This window comes from Heterodontus francisci, chromosome 6 (genome assembly GCF_036365525.1).
Source record: "Heterodontus francisci isolate sHetFra1 chromosome 6, sHetFra1.hap1, whole genome shotgun sequence".
In the NCBI taxonomy this organism is placed as follows: Eukaryota; Metazoa; Chordata; class Chondrichthyes; order Heterodontiformes; family Heterodontidae; genus Heterodontus; species Heterodontus francisci.
The window spans coordinates 11337517-11354970 of NC_090376.1; the positions used below are offsets into that span (position 1 = coordinate 11337517).

The following is a 17454-nucleotide window of genomic DNA, read 5'->3' on the forward strand; positions in this document are numbered from 1 at the left end:
TACACCCTTATTTAAAAAAGGTTTATCCTTCTCCCCTACAAACACAGGCCAGTCAGTTTAACGCTGGTGATGAGAAGCTTTTAGAAACAATAATCCAGGTGAAAATTAATGGCCACTTGGACAAGCATGGACCAACAAAAGAAAGCCAGCTTGGATTTGTTTAGGGCAAATCGTCTTTGACTAAATTTGCCCAACTGCGTCCCTGCCTCAGCTCCTAGTTCATGCCTTTGTTATCTCTAGATTTGACTGTTCCAACACACTCCTGGCCAATTTCTACCCTCCGTAAACTTGAGTTCATCCAAAACGTTGCTGCCCAAGTCCTTAGTCGCACCCAATCCCGTTCACACATCACCCCTACACTCACTTTGAGTCTCGGTCCAGGAACGCCTCAATTTTAAAAATTCTCATCCTTGTTTTTAAATCCCTCCATGACCCTCCCTATCTTTAAAACCTCCTGCAGCCCTACAACCCTTTGAGATATTTGTGTCCCTTCAATTCTGGCCTCTTGCACATCTCTGATTTTAATCGCTCCGCCATTGGCGGTCATGCCTTCAGCTGTAGGTCCTAGTGGCCCTAAGCCCTGGAATTCCCTCCCTAAACCTCTCTGCCTCTCTATCCCTCTTCCCTCCTTTCAAAACACTCCTTAAAACCTACTCCTCTGACTGAGTTTTTGATCACTTGTGCTAATATCTCTCCTTGTGTGGCTCATTGTCAAATTTTTGTCTAATAACGTTCCTGTGAAGCACTTGGGACATTTTTACTATGTTAAAGGTACTATATAAATGTAATCTGCAGCTGTTGAAACTATCTGGACATTCCCTTTTCAGGCTAGCGGGCTGCTACGAATCTCTGGATGGAGGGAACACTGCAGATGCATTGGTGGATTTTACTGGCGGTGTATCGGAGCCAATCGACCTGGTCCAGGGGAACTTCACCACTGTGGAGGATCAGAGGCTCGAGCTGTTTGAGAAACTTCTGAAGGTGTACAGCCGTGAGGGCCTCATCAGCTGCTCAATCAGGGTAAATATTGACCCTGCTTCCTTTTTCTTCCACCACTGATGACTATTGACCTGAGAGTTGATAATAATAAGGGGATTGCGCTTGTAGTTGTAGCCTATGTGTCCGCTGTGGCTCAGTGGATAGCACTCTTGCCTCAGAGTCAGGAAGTTTGTGGATTCAACTCCCACACTAGGCAACTGAACACGAGATTCAGGCTGACACTCCACTGCAGTACAGAGGGAGTGCTGCATTGTTGGGAGTGCTTTCAGATGAGATGTTAAACTGAGAAAGGCTTGAATTTGTATAGTGCCTTTCATGACCTCAGGACATCCCAAAGTACTTTACTACCAATGAAGTACTTTTGAAGTGTAGTCAATGCTAGAATTTGGTGCGTGTGTTTTCCCCCCTTCTGTCCATTTTCATGAAGGGGGTCACAGTCTTAGAATAAGAGGTCCGCCATTTAGGACTGAGATGAGGAGAAATTTCTGGACTCATAGGGTTTTGAATCTTTGGAATTCTCTATCTGAGAGCTGTAGATGCTCAGTTGTTGAGTATATCCTAGAGACAAAGGTTGATAGATATTTGGGGACTGAGGGAATTAAGGGATATGGGGATAGTGCGGGAAGGTGGAATTGAGGTAGAAGATCAGCCATGATCTTGTTGAATGGTAGAGCAGGTTCAAAGGGCCAAATGGCCTACTCCTGCTCCTATTTCTTATGTTCTCTGGTTGGAGGACTATTCCAAGGGCACAAGACCTGGTTCGATACACAAGTGCAGTTTTCTTCCTGTTTGAACCTGGAGGGAAGGGGTATTGGGAAGTTATTTAACCATGGGTTATGAGAGTGAAGCCAGCTCCTCTCCATGGGCTGACAGACAGAGATGCTCCCCAACATTGAGTCGTTAGATAGAATTGGAAGTGGGCACCTTGGTTGATCCTTCCTCCCCACCAGTCTAGTTTATTGGACTCAGGTGTTGCACCTTCACCATTGTTTCAGCTCGAGCAGCTAATTTAGGCCAAACCTGGGACCTCCTGGTGTGTGTAGGTCAGTACCACATTGTACTTTTTGAGTTAATCCATTGTCTTTGGCTACAGAGGAGTGCATTTTGTTTTCTGCAGGTCACGTCAGCCGCCGAAATGGAAACCCGCTTGAGCACCGGCCTGGTGAAAGGTCACGCATATGCTGTTACTGACATCCGTAAAGTACGACTTGGGCATGGTCTCTTTGCCTTCTTCAAAGCCGAAAAGCTCTTCATGATCAGGATGAGGAACCCCTGGGGTCAAAAGGAATGGAACGGCGCGTGGAGTGATAAGTGAGGCCACTTCCTATGCCTGTTGAAAGGCAGCTTTATGTGTGGAGGCCTGTCATATGGCACTGAGCTTTAATGCCTGGTGTGTGAGCGTTGGGTGAGATAGTTTTGGTGTGATGCCTCCACAGAATGTACAGTACAGAATGAGAATGTTTGGCCCAACTGATCTGTATTGATGTTCATGTTCCACACAAGCCTCCTCCCACTTTACTTCATTTCGGCCAATTAGCATATCTTTCTACAAAAACAAAATACTGGGGATGCGGGAAATCTGAAGTAAAAACAGAAAATGCTGGAAATGCTCAGCAGGTCAGGCAGCATCTGTAGAGAGAGAAACAGAGTCAGTGTTTCAGGTTGAAGACTTTCTGTCTTTTTCATCAGAACTGGGAAAAGTGAGAGATGTATTAGGTTTTAAGCAAGTACAGAGGCAGAGAAAGGAGGAGTGGGGGCAGGCAGAAAAGAAAAGAAAGTTCTGTGATGAGGTGGAAGGCAGGAAAGAATAAATGACAAAAGGCTTGATGGTGTGAGGCAAAAGGGAGTGGTAATGGGACGAGTAAAGAAACAAAAGATAGGACTGGGGAAGGTTTGAAAGGGAGAATCATGAACAGTTGCTGTCTGAAAACACAAAAAGAGGAAAGGGAAAAAAATGGGGCCAGATCTGAAATTGTTGAACTGATAGCTATAAAGTGCTATATCTTTCTATTTGTTTCTCCCTCATCCACATATCTAGCTTTCCCTTAAATGCATCAATGCTAGTCACCTCAACCACTCCTTGTGGCAGCGGAATCCACATTCTCACCACTCCTGGCTAAGGATATTTCTCCTGAATTTCCTGTTGGAATTATTAGTAACTACCTTGTATATACATCAACTTACTGTTGAGGTTTACACATGGAAGATTAGCTACTTGGTTAAGTACCAGAGACATGGCAGTGCCCTGGAACTATACCCTGATAGGCCATTGTTGGAACATAAGAATTTTTAAGGACAAAGGAAAAACCCATTAGGTCCAAAATAACCATCTTTTATCAGTTCCACCTTTCTCTTTGCTCTTTCTTACCATATGATATAAGTGTTTTGTTTTTGAAAAGAAAACTCAGAATTCTGTGTGTTTGAAAAAACAGAGAAAAGGATTTTTTTTTTGCTCAGTGGACACTAACCTGCAAATAGTTGGAATTCCTGCAATGTTTTGAAAGGAAGGCATAACAAAAGCTGAACTTTATTGGTGCTTTGAAAGGAAGTTGAACTTGTACAAGGACAGGAAAGCCAGCAATTTCAAGGCAACCACAGGGGTTTGACCTTTCTTCAGAGCAGCTTTCAAGTGACAGGGTGGGACACTGTGTCTGGACTTGTGACCATGTTCAGGAAGGTTCTTTTTTCACCTTGGACCTTTTAAAAAGCCTTTGAATTGGACAAAAGGGCAGGCATTTGAAATCTTTGCTTTGACCTGCCTGGAACAAGGGAGAAAGACCCAGAAAAGTGTTACCTCTCTCTGTAAAGGAGACTTGCGTCTCTTGAAAAGGAATCCTGCAGTTGAAAGGTGGCAGATTCCTATTGCTTCCAGTCTCTGAAGAATTCCTGCATCCTGAATGGTTCCTGCTGCCTCCTGTGTTTTCCGAGATCCTGGAATCTTAAGAAAGCTTCTACTGCTAGATTGCTGTTTGTGCCTGACAAATTGCCTTGAAAGTCTACCCATCATAGACTGTTCATCAACCTTGCCTAGAGAGACTTCAAGTGGCATCCGACTGTTTGACTCTGGGGCACCTCACCGTACCAAAAACATCCTACCAGAACACGATAAACTCAATTATTTTTATTATTCCTTCTATTTCTAAGAAACAGCTGTAAATCAAAAATCCTATTCCTGGTTAACCATTTTTTTTGAATGTATGTGTATGTGCATGAGGATTAAGGAAATAAGGGTTTTTTTCATATATAGATTTATCGTGTTAGTAGTTAAGACCTATTATTTCTTTCCTAATAAATAGTTAATGTTGTTTAAAGAAACCTGGTTTGGTGTGCTTTATTCTGGGGAAAAAAATACAGTTTTTAATTTGGCTATTCTTCAGTAGGTGGGAAACTTTATTTGATATGCAATGACCTGTGGCGTAGTGGGACTGAATGAACAGTGCATTGTTCCTGCCTTGGTCATAATACATGTCCCTTTATCTTTTCTCTGTCTTTGGAAGCTTATCTAACTGTCCCTGAATCCATTTATTATTCTCTGGAAGAAAGGGGTGAATTGATAAAAGGTCTAAGATTATGCAAGGGTTTGATTGGGTATGTGATGGAGACAAAGACTAGGGGCCATAATAACAAATAAATCCGATAAGGAATTAAGGAGAAACTTCTTTACCCAGGGCATGGTGAGAATATGGAATGGGAGAAAGGAATGGAAGGTAATGCTGATAGGTTGAGACTTGTGTGGAGCCTAAACACCCATGAGGCTATAGGGCCTATTTCTGTGCTGTAAATTCGATGTAATAGCCACTTCAGTGCTCTCTTCCGGCAACTTAATTTATGATTTATTAGTCTGTGGGTGAGAACATTCTGCTTGACTTTACTTCTTAATTCTAATTTCTTAATTTTAATTGTACCCTGAAATTTGAAACTCCTCTGAAGTGAATAACCATGGCCAGCAACTTTTGTAAGCTAGAAAACTTCAGCTAGATCATCCACTTTTGCTTTGCCTTGTTTTAATACAGTATGTGTGACCTGTTCCATGCTGTGTCTATTGAAATTGGAATAACATTTTTTTTTGCCTTTGCAGCTCTCCGGAGTGGCAGAAAGTCAGCAAGAGCGAGCGTGAGACTATGGGTGTCACCGTGCGGGATGACGGGGAGTTCTGGTGAGTCTTCCACAAGGATCTTGTTTGTTGGTTTTGTGTTAGATATCAGCAATGGGTCAAATTGTTTCCAAAGTTCCCTTTTTAGAAAGCTGGAAGGTTCCAGGGTTAATCATTGGTCTGTTCTGAGTTCCTGCTGTCAGGGACTCTTATGTCGAGAGCATATCTGATTAACCTTGAGTTACTAACTTCAATGGAGAGGAATAAAGGAAGAAAATTGGAGGAGCCAAAAACAAATCCCTTGTTGGGAAGGCTAAGGATCAGAGGTATGGATCTATGACCTTCCTGTCTAAGTAAGCACAAGTTTTTGAATTGCCAGTTACAAAGACAATTTGCGTGATGAATTGGAAATGCAACAAGTTTGGAACAGAGGGTTCACCTGAGGTTAGAGCTAATGTTGGCTATTGGATTAGTATTGAAAGAGCTTGAATTACTCTGCACCTTGACCTACTGGTGATGTTTAATGTGGATGACTTCCTAAAGCCTGTCCACATCTACAAGCTACAAGTTGGGATCGTGATGGAAAACACTCCAATTGCCTGGATGGGTGCAGCTCCAACAACACTCAAGAAGTTCAGCACAATCCAGGACAAAACCCGTTGGATTGGCACCCCATCCACCACCTTCAACATTCACTCCCTCCACCATTGACGCACAGTGGCAGCAGTGTGTACCATCTACGTGATGCACTGCAGCAACTTGCCAAGGCTCCTTCAACACCACCTTCCAAACCCGCAACCTCTTTGACCTAGAAGAACAAAGGCAGCAGACGCATGGGAACACCACCAATTGCAAGTTCCCCTCCAAGTTACACACCATCCTGACTTGGAACTATATCACCATTCCTTCACTGTCGCTGGTTCAAAATCCTGGAACTCCCTCTCTAACAGCACTGTGAGTATACCTACACCACATGGACTGCAGCGTTCAAGTAAATGGCTCACCACCATCTTTTCAAGGGAAATTAGGGATGGGCAATAAATCGCCTTACCAGCGATGGCCACATCCCATGAACGAATAAAAAACAAAATTAGATTCGGTACATACTGGCAACAACATCTTCCCAAGAAAAGTAATAATAAAGTAATATCTTGCATTTATATAGTGCCTTTCACAACCTCAAGACAACCTAAAGTATTATGCAGCCAATGAAGCGATGTAGTCTAGGAAACACACAGCAAGCTATCACAAACCGCAATGTGCTAATAGCCAGTCTAATTTAGTGATGTTGGTTGGAGCCTAAATATTGGTCAGGACACCAGAGAGAATGCCACTCATCTGCTTTAAATAGTGCCATAGGATCTTTTACATTCATCTTCAGTGAGATCTGACTGCAATGTTTATCTGGGTTTCAGGATGTCATTTGATGATTTTTGTGCAAACTTCACGGACCTCGTTGTCTGCCGTATCATCAACACCTCCATCTTCAGCTTTCATAAAACCTGGGAGGAGGCCATGGTAAAGGGTGCATGGACCAGACATGAAGACCCACTGCAAAACCGTGCTGGAGGATGCATCAACAACCGGGACACCTTCCTGCAGAATCCGCAAGTAAGGACAGCATCCTGACAAACTCTTAAAACTTCTGTGTACCTTTCTGGGTTGGCAGGATGTTGTGAGGGTTGAAAACAGTAGGAGGGAAGGTGCGGCAAATCAGGAAGCAAAGGTTAGGTGATGACATGCTTGGGTTTGTGTGAGGAAGAGAAGACTGAGGTAGAGCAGGAGGCAATATCAGAAGCATAGCTTGATTGGAGGCAATGTAATCCATTGACTGTCCTTCAGTGTTTCGAAGTGCAGTCCACAGGAGAACACTTTGGAAGGAATTACCCGGGGCTTTATGTTCAGAAACTCTGGGTGGAATTTTAATGTACTTATTGATGAAGTATCTAACCAGATCTGTGTCAGTGATTTTGCAATTCAGGTGTCTGATTTTATTCTACTTCCCAGCCCTCGTTACCTCTTGTTGCCCTTTTGTCCTCCTTTATCCAACAGTTTTCACCACTCCTGAATGTATTGCCCTCTGGGGTATTGTCTCACTGGCACAGACAGCCCTCTGGTACCTCATCTGAGTAATAGTTCTTCATTTGTGAGTCGAGATAGGGAGGGTCAACAGATAATTTGACTGTGCCGGCATAACAGCCAAGCCGGATCCTGATGCCAACAACAACTTGCATTTATATAGTATCTTTTTAAACGTAGTAAAATGTCTCAAGGCACTTTGGAGGAGACTCTCAGACAACATTTGACACTGAGCCATGCAAGAAGATATTAGGACAGGTGACCAAAAGCTTGGTCAGAGAAGTAGGTTTAAAGGAGCATGTTAAAAGAGGAGAGAGGGGTAGCGAGGTGGAGAGATTTAGAGACGGAATTTCAGAGCTTAGGGTCCGGGCAGCTGAAGGCACGGCCACCAGTGGTGGAAGGAGGAAAATTGGGGATGCGCAAGAGACCAGAATTGGAGGAGCGCTGAGATCTCAGTTTAGAAGGTGAGATAGATTGGCATGAAGAAACCTCTGGTCCTTTTAATTCCATTCTTTCTGATTCCATACCCAAGTGAAGTGTATACAAAACTGGTAGGACTCGAATGACGTCCATTACACTGTTCCAAGACACTCCTGCTGTAGGGGTTTGTAAAGGTCATGCTGGTTATCTCACTGCAGACATAATGGGTTTGAATTCAGTTCTTAAAAATCTGGAAATAAAAAGCTGGGATCGGTAAACGTGACCATGAAGCTGTCAGATTGTCATTAAAAATCCAGCTGGTTCACTGATGTCCTTTTAAGAAATCTGCCGTCCTTACTCGGTCTGGCATATATGTGACTCCAGACCCACACCAATGTGGTTGACTCTTAACTGCCCTCTCGAGTGGTCTAGCAAGCCACTCCGATCCATCAAACTGCTACAAGCATGGTTGGGAGCACCTTCACCACCACACCGTCTGTGGCGGTTCGAGAAAGTGGCTCACCATCATCTTCTTGAGCATAACTAGGGATGGGCAAGAAATACCGACTTTGCCAGTGAAGGTGTACAACCCCAGAATGAATATGTAAAGTTTTCTCACCTGTACTGGTAGATCTCCATCTGAGCTCAGAGCGTTTGTTACTGTTCACCTTGTTTTAGTGTGTTCTCTTTGTTTTAACTCCACAGTATGTGTTCGATGTCAAAAAGGATGTGGATGAAGTTCTGATATGCCTGCAGCAGAAAGATGTCCGTTACAACCGAAAGCAGGGCAGGGGGGAGAAGCTGTCTATGGGTTTCGAGGTGTACAAGGTAAGATCACTCGAGCAAACAGTCGATCTCTCTCAATGATAAGGAATGTGAAACATCTCCTGTGAATTTCTAAATGTGGTGTTAAGGTTATTCCTAATGCAGGCTGTGGTGTTTAGTGAGACGCCAACTAGGCAGGCGCTGATGTAATGACGCGGGTATGGTAGTGTAGTGGTTTTGTTACTGGACTAGCAATTTAGAGGCCGAGACTAAGGATCTAGTGACATGAGTTCAAATCCCATGATAGTAGCTGGAGAATTTAAATTCAGTTAATTAAATATGGAATAAAAAGCTAGTGTCAGTAACAGTGACCATGAAATTACTGTATTTTTGTAAAAACCCATTTGGTTCAGTAACATTCTTTAGGGGAATCTGCTGTCCTTACCTCATCTGGCTTGCCTGTGACTCCAGACAGATTTTCATGAGTGACCCTTACAGCCAACAAACAGAGGAAGCCTTCGTATGGGGTTAATTTGAACTCTGCTCTGTGGGTTCAAAGTCTAACGTCATGGGGTGGGGGGCGGGGTGCATTTTATGCCCTCCCCCGCGCGGAGTTTGGATGTGGGAAGAGCATATAATCGGGCAGGATGATGGTGGGGGAGGGGACCCCACCACCATCCCACCTCCACCCAAATTGAGTCTGGGTTGGGAAGGCCTGTCAATGGCTTTTCCACCACACTGGCAATTGAGGCCCTTAAGTGGGCAGTTAATGGCCAACAAAGGGTCTCATCCCGCTGTTGCCGTTAGAATTAGCCCAGCAGCAGGCAGGCACAGGGAACGCGCCAAGCAAATCCGTGCAGGTTGCCTGCTGGCTCGTGGGGCGGGGCGAGGGGAGTCCCTCATTAAAAGGCACTTAGTGACTGACCAAGGGACCTGGCATTGGCAAGGTGAGGGTAGCTACTGAGAGCCACCCCAGCCTCTCTGCCCGCTCCTCCCCCCACCGCTCTTGGTGCAGACCCCCTCCCCTCTACGGTGGCACAGCTCAGTTAGAGTTATCAGCCTCTGATTGGCCAGCAGCTCTCAGCAGGCGGGACTTCTGGCGCTGGGATCCCTGGCCCTGGGGAAGGTCCACCACTGTTCACTTAAGTGCTTAATTGGCACTTGATCTGGCAGGCCTCCCACAGAAGGGGCGACGCGGGGCTCTTGCCAGCACTTTTGCCAGTGTTCAAGACCCTGTCACCCGGATAAAATTCCAGCATATATGTTGTTAATTCAGCCAATTCCTGCACTGACCTCTGCTCACTCAAATACTGCACCCTCCAATGTGTGCAAACATCATTTCCCCATCTTCTTCATGCGTTTTCCACCTAATGAGTTGGTGGTGAAATGGAAACAAGTTGCCCAATATTGATGAACAGCCAAGAGTCGTTTCTGAGCCCCTTGGAGAGGATTTCCAAATGATTTGTCCGTTTCACATAGCCTTGTTGAGATTGGCGTTGTATTCACATCACTGAACATAGTGTGGCATCATCCTCATCTTAAAAAAATAAAAAGGACTTGCATTTATATAGCACCTTTTATGACCACAGGGCATCGTAAAGTACTTTAGAACCAATTTTGATGCAGTTGCTGATGTAATGTAGGAAACAAAGCAGCCAATTTCTGCACAGCAAGCTCCCACAAACAGCAATCTGTTTTAGTGATGTTGATCGAAGGATAAATATTGGCCATGGCACTGGGGGAAAATTCCTCTGCTCTTTGAGAGAGATCTTTTAATTGAAAGGGCAGACGGAGCCTTGGTTTAATATCTCCTCTGAAAGATGGCACCTCCGACAGTGCAGCATTCCCTCTGTACTGACACTCTCCTGATAGCTTTGAGCTATTGATAATTTATTCTCTCCACTCTATTGATTTTTAAAGTGAATTGGCTTTGACAGGTCGAGCTGAACCGTAACTACAGGATGCACACCATTCAGCAGAAGGTGGCCAGTTCAGTCTACATCAACTCCAAGACCATCTTCCTGCGTGAGCAGCTCCCTCAGGGTCGCTACGTCATCATCCCAACCACCTTTGAGTCGGCTGTACAGGGCGAGTTCTTATTGAGGATCTTCACAGATGTACCATCAGATTTCAGGTAAGACCTCGAGTGTAAATGAACTGCTGTGAAGAGCGGACCTAGAGGCGTTGATAGAGGTGAGGTTAGAATGCTGATCTTCTGGAAGCTCGGAGAAGTCCTAATCTCCTCTGGCTTGGTGTGTCTGTTTGCACGATCCACTCTTCTGAACCCTCTTTTACATTCCTTCCTTTTTCCTTTTCACGGTTCAAAGGCTTTAGCTGCTTTGGGCCTGCATTCTGTAATGTTCTCCCTCTACTCCTCCGCCTTGCTATCTTACTACTCTCCTCCGAAAGCATCCTCTCTTTTGATCTTTGCCTTGTCTCACTAGGCTTATTGAAGCACTGGAGAAAGCGCAGGAAAGATTGTCAAGGATGTTGTCAGAATTGAGGAGATGAAAAGATTCATGCAGGCTGAGGCCCGTGTCTCTGGAAAAGACAAGACCGAGATGGTGGTCTTTAAAATTATGGAAGAGTTTGCAGGGGTGGTTGGAGAGAAACTGATTTCATTTGCGGCTGAGCCTAGAACAAGGGGCAATAAATATAAGATAATCACCAAGAGATGAAACTAAGGCATTTCTTCTACGTAAGAGAGTGAGGAGAATATGCTATTTGTTTTCACATGGATTGGTTGAAGCGGATATTGTTGCTGTATTAAAGGAGATGCTTGATGCTTACATCAAGGAGAAGGGAATAGAAAGAGGGGGAGGGTGGGAAGAAGTAATTAGTGAGGGAGGAGGCTAGCATGGAGTATAAACACTGGCATGGATCATGGATGGGCCAAATGGCTTGTTTCTGTGTTGCAGATTCTATGTATTCCTACTTGCATGATGCTCATTGTTTGCTTATTTTTGCTGCTGTAGTTATGAGCTTGAAGCGCATGAAGTGATAGGGTGGTGGCATTGCTGGCATGGGTGATGGTGGCATTGCTGGCATGGGTGATGGTGTGATGCCGCGTTGGTGTTGATGTGGTTTTGCCTCCAACAAGTGAACCTGGCCATTCAGGGAAAAAAGAATCTGCTCATTATCTTCTCTGCTGCCGTTTCCTGAGTTTTGAACATGGCTGTTGGCCTTTCGTTCAGCACCTTAGCGAGTGGCTATTCTTCTTTAAGCCCAAATGGCACAAGTTTGCTTTTTGGTGTTAGGGAGGAGAAGCCGTCATGGCCAAGCACAACCCTGTTCTCGCCTGAGGTCTACCCGTGCTCCCTGTCCAGTGGGGGTGGTCATTGTACCATGGCTTGGGAGGAGCAACCACACTGATTTCTCATTCCTCTCCCGGGACAGGGAGTTGGGTGAACCTCGGAAGCCCCTTCTCCTATGCTCCTCCCTAGTCCCACCCCCAGCTATGATGGTCAAGCCCTGGAGAAGTGAACTGTTACTTTCCTGGTTTCTTACCTCTCTGGAAACCTATCTAGAAAATGTTTGGAGTATTTAGAGTAGTTTACAGCATAGAAGAAGGCCATTCGGCCCATCGAGTCCATGTCGGCTCTCCATAGAGCAATCCAGTCAGTCCCACTCCCCTGCCCGATCCCTGTATCCTTCAATTGCCCATCGAGTTTCCTTTTGAAGTTATTGATCGTCTCCGCTTCCACCACCCTCACGGGGAGCGAGTTCCAGGTCATTACCACTCACTGTGTAAGAAAGCTCTTCCTCACATTCCCTCTGCATCTCTCTTGCTTAAAACCTTCAATCTATGAATTTCTCCCTCTAATTCTTCATTTGCTTGACCTTTTTTTCACTCTCACAGCAGAGCACATAGGCTGGAGCTTCCTAACTAAGCTCCCATATGATTCACACGTCTTGCTGAGGTCTGGATGGGAGTCTCTCCCTGTGTGACTGCTTCTCCTTTCTATTTTTCACTACTACTCCTCTCACTCCCCGCCTCTCCCCGTCTCTCTTTTTCTCTCCAGCCATCTCTCCCAGCACCGCTGCTACTCAATAACCGATTTGGTAGACTGTATAAGCTGCACCCTGGGACTGCTGAACACATAATCTGTTCACACCTAACACCATAGCAAGATTCAAACGATAAATTAGAACATTACATTAGAACATTACAGCGCAGTACAGGCCCTTCGGCCCTCGATGTTGCACCGACCTGTGAAACCATCTGACCTACACTATTCCATTTTCATCCATATGTCTATCCAATGACCACTTAAATGCCCTTAAAGTTGGCGAGTCTACTACTGTTGCAGGCAGGGCGTTCCACGCCCCTACTACTCTCTGAGTAAAGAAACTACCTCTCACATCTGTCCTATATCTATCACCCCTCAACTTAAAGCTATGTCCCCTCGTGTTTGCCATCACCATCCGAGGAAAAAGACTCTCACTATCCACCCTATCTAACCCTCTGATTATCTTATATGTCTCTATTAAGTCACCTCTCCTCCTCCTCTCCAACGAAAACAACCTCAAGTCCCTCAGCCTTTCCTCGTAAGACCTTCCCTCCATACCAGGCAACATCCTAGTAAATCTCCTCTGCATCCTTTCCATAGCTTCCACATCCTTCCTATAATGCGGTGACCAGAACTGCACGCAATACTCCAGGTGCGGTCTCACCAGAGTTTTGTACAGCTGCAGCATGACCTCGTGGTTCCGAAACTCGATCCCCCTACTAATAAAAGCTAACACACCATATGCCTTCTTAACAGCCCTATTAACCTGGGTAGCAACCTTCAGGGATTTATGCACCTGGACACCAAGATCTCTCTGTTCATCTACACTACCAAGAATCTTCCCATTAGCCCAGTACTCTGCATTCCTGTTACTCCTTCCAAAGTGAATCACCTCACACTTTTCCGCATTAAACTCCATTTGCCATCTCTCAGCCCAGCTCTGCAGCCTATCTATGTCCCTCTGTACCCTACAACATCCTTCGGCACTATCCACAACTCCACCGACCTTAGTGTCATCCGCAAATTTACTAACCCACCCTTCTACACCCTCTTCCAGGTCATTTATAAAAATGACAAACAGCAGTGGCCCCAAAACAGATCCTTGCGGTACACCACTAGTAACTAAACTCCAGGATGAACATTTGCCATCAACCACCACCCTCTGTCTTCTTTCAGCTAGCCAATTTCTGATCCAAAGCTCTAAATCACCTTCAACCCCATACTTCCGTATTTTCTGCAATAGCCTACCGTGGGGAACCTTATCAAACGCCTTACTGAAATCCATATACACCACATCCACTGCTTTACCCCCATCCACCTGTTTGGTCACCTTCTCGAAAAACTCAATAAGGTTTGTGAGGCACGACCTACCCGTCACAAAACCGTGCTGACTATCGCTAATGAACTTATTCTTTTCAAGATGATTATAAATCCTGTCTTTTATAACCTTTTCCAACATTTTACCCACAACCGAAGTAAGGCTCACAGGTCTATAATTACCAGGGCTGTCTCTACTCCCCTTCTTGAACAAGGGGACAACATTTGCTATCCTCCAGTCTTCCGGCACTATTCCTGTCGACAATGACGACATAAAGATCAAGGACAAAGGCTCTGCAATCTCCTCCCTAGTTTCCCAGAGAATCCTAGGATATATCCCATCTGGCCCAGGGGACTTATCTATTTTCACACTTTCCAAAATTGATAACACCTCCTCCTTGTGAACCTCAATCCCATCTAGCCTAGTAGCCTGAATCTCAGTACTCTCAACAACATTTTCTTTCTCTACTGTAAATACTGACGCAAAATATTCATTTAACACTTCCCCTACCTCTTCTGATTCCACACACAACTTCCCACTACTATCCTTGATTGGCCCTAATCTAACTCTAGTCATTCTTTTATTCCTGATATACCTATAGAAAGCCTTAGGGTTTTCCCTGATCCTATCCGCCAATGACTTCTCGTCAGCGACAGTGATGAAGATTAATGCAACATACTATCAAGGTATGCTTGCACGTTCCAGACCCACATCCTGGTTTGCTTCCTGCGAAAAAAGATGAGGGCTCTGATGAGCAAAAATAATTTTAATTGGTTTGTAGAGTTCTTGTTTATCTACTGAAGCTGGCAGAGAATTCTCCTGTGTGGCCTGGTGCAGTTGGAATTAGGACCACTTGCCTTAGAATAATAGCGTGTCTTAAAGTGGTAGTCAGCATGATGGCTGCCCTTCGTTGTGTAGGTTACTTTTATTTTCTTACAAACCTATGCTCCTTGTTGTGTTTGTTTTTTGTTTGTGGTGGCCTTCACAGGGAACTAACTCTAAACGAGCCCCCTCGCACATGCTGGTCTGGGTTGTGTGGACACCCCAAGGTGGTGACTCAAGTTCACGTGGTCTCTGCGAATGGATTGGCCCAGCAGGATGGCACCACAGGTACCCTGCGCAATATCATCTCAACACACCGGGCTGGGCTCTGACGGAAATATCCAATGACCGCGCACCCGCCTAAACGCAGAGTCACCAACTCTAGTTCGCGTGTATTCCTGAAGGTTTCATCACGTGACCCCACAATCCTGCCATTGCTCCTCTGGGAGCACGGCCAATTGGAAAGCAAACAGGCCCTTTATCTAATTGGATTAACCTCAACTGTCAGAAAAACACAGGTTCCCTCTCCCTGCCTCATCTCCAATATTTTTATAACCAATCAACACCAATGAACGTCCAAAGAATATGTTTTTTAAAAAAAACTTTTTTTTTTAAATCCCCTTTATGATTTGTTTTCCCTGGTTTTGCTTCCGGCAGTGTGCTTGGAGATTAGTCTTTAAGTTCTGGAGACCCCAGGACAATCCTGGAGGTTGGCAACCCTCCTCTGAAGCTAGTGTCACAAGTTACCACAAATTGTCAAGTTAGCAGGTTAAGGCAAGAATATTGGGTGGTGGGGGGTGGGGTGCGGGATGGAGGGAGAAAAGCTTAGACTTCTTCAGCCTGGAAAGGAAGAGGTTGGAGGGATCTCAGAGAGTTAAAGAGGAGGGCATTGTTTACATCTGCTCCCTGAGTAGTAACCTGGCAGACAGACCATCCATCCATTACAGAATGTGCCCAGTTTCCATCCAGTTGAAATCAATGGAATGAGGACTGGGCGGATTGTATAAGGGGTGTGAGAGTGCACCCTGGAAGGCTGAAACCCCCATGGTACCCTAACAGAAAACATTGCTTCAAGTTGGAGTGGCGCGGTGGTTAGCACCGCAGCCTCCCAGCTCCAGCGACCCGGGTTCAATTCTGGGTATTGCCTGTGTGGTGTTTGCAAGTTCTCCCTGTGTCTGCGTGGGTTTCCTCCGGGTGCTCCGGTTTCCTCCCACATGCCAAAGACTTGCAGGTTGATAGGTAAATTGGCCATTATAAATTGCTCCTAGTATAGGTAGGTGGTAGGGAAATATAGGGACGACACCATTTTCGCTTTGCTCCTTTCACCGCCTCGGCAAAGATGTGGTAGGAATATGGAATTAGTGTAGGATTAGTATAAATGGGTGGTTGATGGTCGGCACAGACTCGGTGGGCCGAAGGGCCTGTTTCAGTGCTGTATCTCTAAATAAATAATAAATAAAGCTAAACCACATCGGTCGGTCAGTGCCGTTGCACCAAGCACAATCTCACATTTAAATGGGTGTCTAAGTCGGCTCATTGGAGGATAATCCCCAGGATAATTTTACTGACAGGTGAAAGGCCTGGAGTTCTCATTCGTTTGCGCTGTTTTTTTTTCAACCCAATTCGCCCGAAAGCGGCCAAACCAGCGAGAAAGATCATGGAATTTTAAGTGTAAATTATATTTGGCGCAAATCCAGTTTCTGCAAATTTTTTTGCTGGTTTAAAAAAAACATTGCAGTGGAATCTAGCCAGGTCCAGAAATGTGGCCATGCTCCCAAGATCGAATTAATCCCCATGTTGAGTTTCCACTAATTTTGCCCTTTTGCAGGCCTTCGATGAGGCAGAGACACTAGTAGGCACCTTTTGTTTAAAGCTTTTAAGTAGCAATTCACTGAAGAACTGACTACTGTACCCCAATGTAACTAGCAAATGGTTTTATAATGTTATTTTGCTATTTAAAATCTCAGAATGGTTACAGCACAGGGAAGACTGCTCGGCCCTTCAAGTCCGTGACCGCTCTGTGCAAAAACAAATGACGTCGTCCCATTCCCTCACCCTTTCCCCATAACCCTGTGAATGTTCTTCCTTCAGGTGATTATCCCATTCTCTTTTGAAAGCCACATTTGAATCTACCTCCTCCACGCTCTCAGGCAGTGCATTCCACATCCTAACCACTCACTGTGTTTAAAAAATCAGGTTACTCACAGGTGGTGCTCTGGACTGATTAAAAATGCTTATTTTAGTGATATTTTCAGCTGTATTAATCAAAATGCACCAGGTTACCATGCTTAAATATATCAAGGGATATTTTTAATGTAACTTTTTTTTTTAAATTACATTTTAAGACACTGTCCAATTCTGCTGCTTCGTGACAGTTTACATTTGGTGAATACAATTGATTTTGAGCAGAAACTTGATGCTTCACAGAGAGGAGGCTGAAACGCTTCACGGGAATGACTCCAGGGATGAACGACTTCAGTTATGTGGATGGATTGGAGATGAACTGGGTCTGTTCTCCTTAGAGAAGAGAAAATTAAGAGGAGATTTGGGAGAGGTGTTCAAAATCTGGACAGAGTAGATAGAGACAAACTGTTCTCACTGATCGAAGGATTGAGAACCAGAGGACACCGATTTAAGCTGATTGGCGAAAGAAGCAACAGCACTGACCACCCCGCCCTCCCTCGGCAGTGCGGCTCTCCCTCTGAACTACCCATTAGGGTGGTGGAAGTGGAGACGTCAATGACTTAAAGAGGAATGTGGATAGCGCTACCTGAGAGAAATACACTTGCAGGACTATGGGGATCGAGCCGGGTGGAACTGACAGCATAGCTCCATGGAGAGGCAGCATGGACTCGATGGGCCGAATGACCTCCTACTGTGCCGTAAATGACTCCATGATCTGAGGAAAAACTTTTTTTTTTACATAGCAAGTGGATCTGGAATGCACT

At 45.0% G+C, this 17454-nt stretch overlaps 1 protein-coding gene across 2 annotated transcripts in view; it reads left to right on the plus strand.

Moving 5' to 3' along the window:
* Positions 1-17454, plus strand: part of capn5a (calpain 5a) — a 113736-nt gene that overhangs the window by 81611 nt on the left and 14671 nt on the right. For both annotated transcript variants that reach the window (XM_068033107.1, XM_068033108.1), the window contains 7 exons: positions 828-1020; positions 2117-2310; positions 5078-5155; positions 6508-6703; positions 8297-8419; positions 10294-10490; positions 14673-14794. In XM_068033107.1, the coding sequence (XP_067889208.1) occupies positions 828-1020; positions 2117-2310; positions 5078-5155; positions 6508-6703; positions 8297-8419; positions 10294-10490; positions 14673-14794 (1103 nt within the window). The remainder of the gene's footprint in view (positions 1-827; positions 1021-2116; positions 2311-5077; positions 5156-6507; positions 6704-8296; positions 8420-10293; positions 10491-14672; positions 14795-17454) is intronic.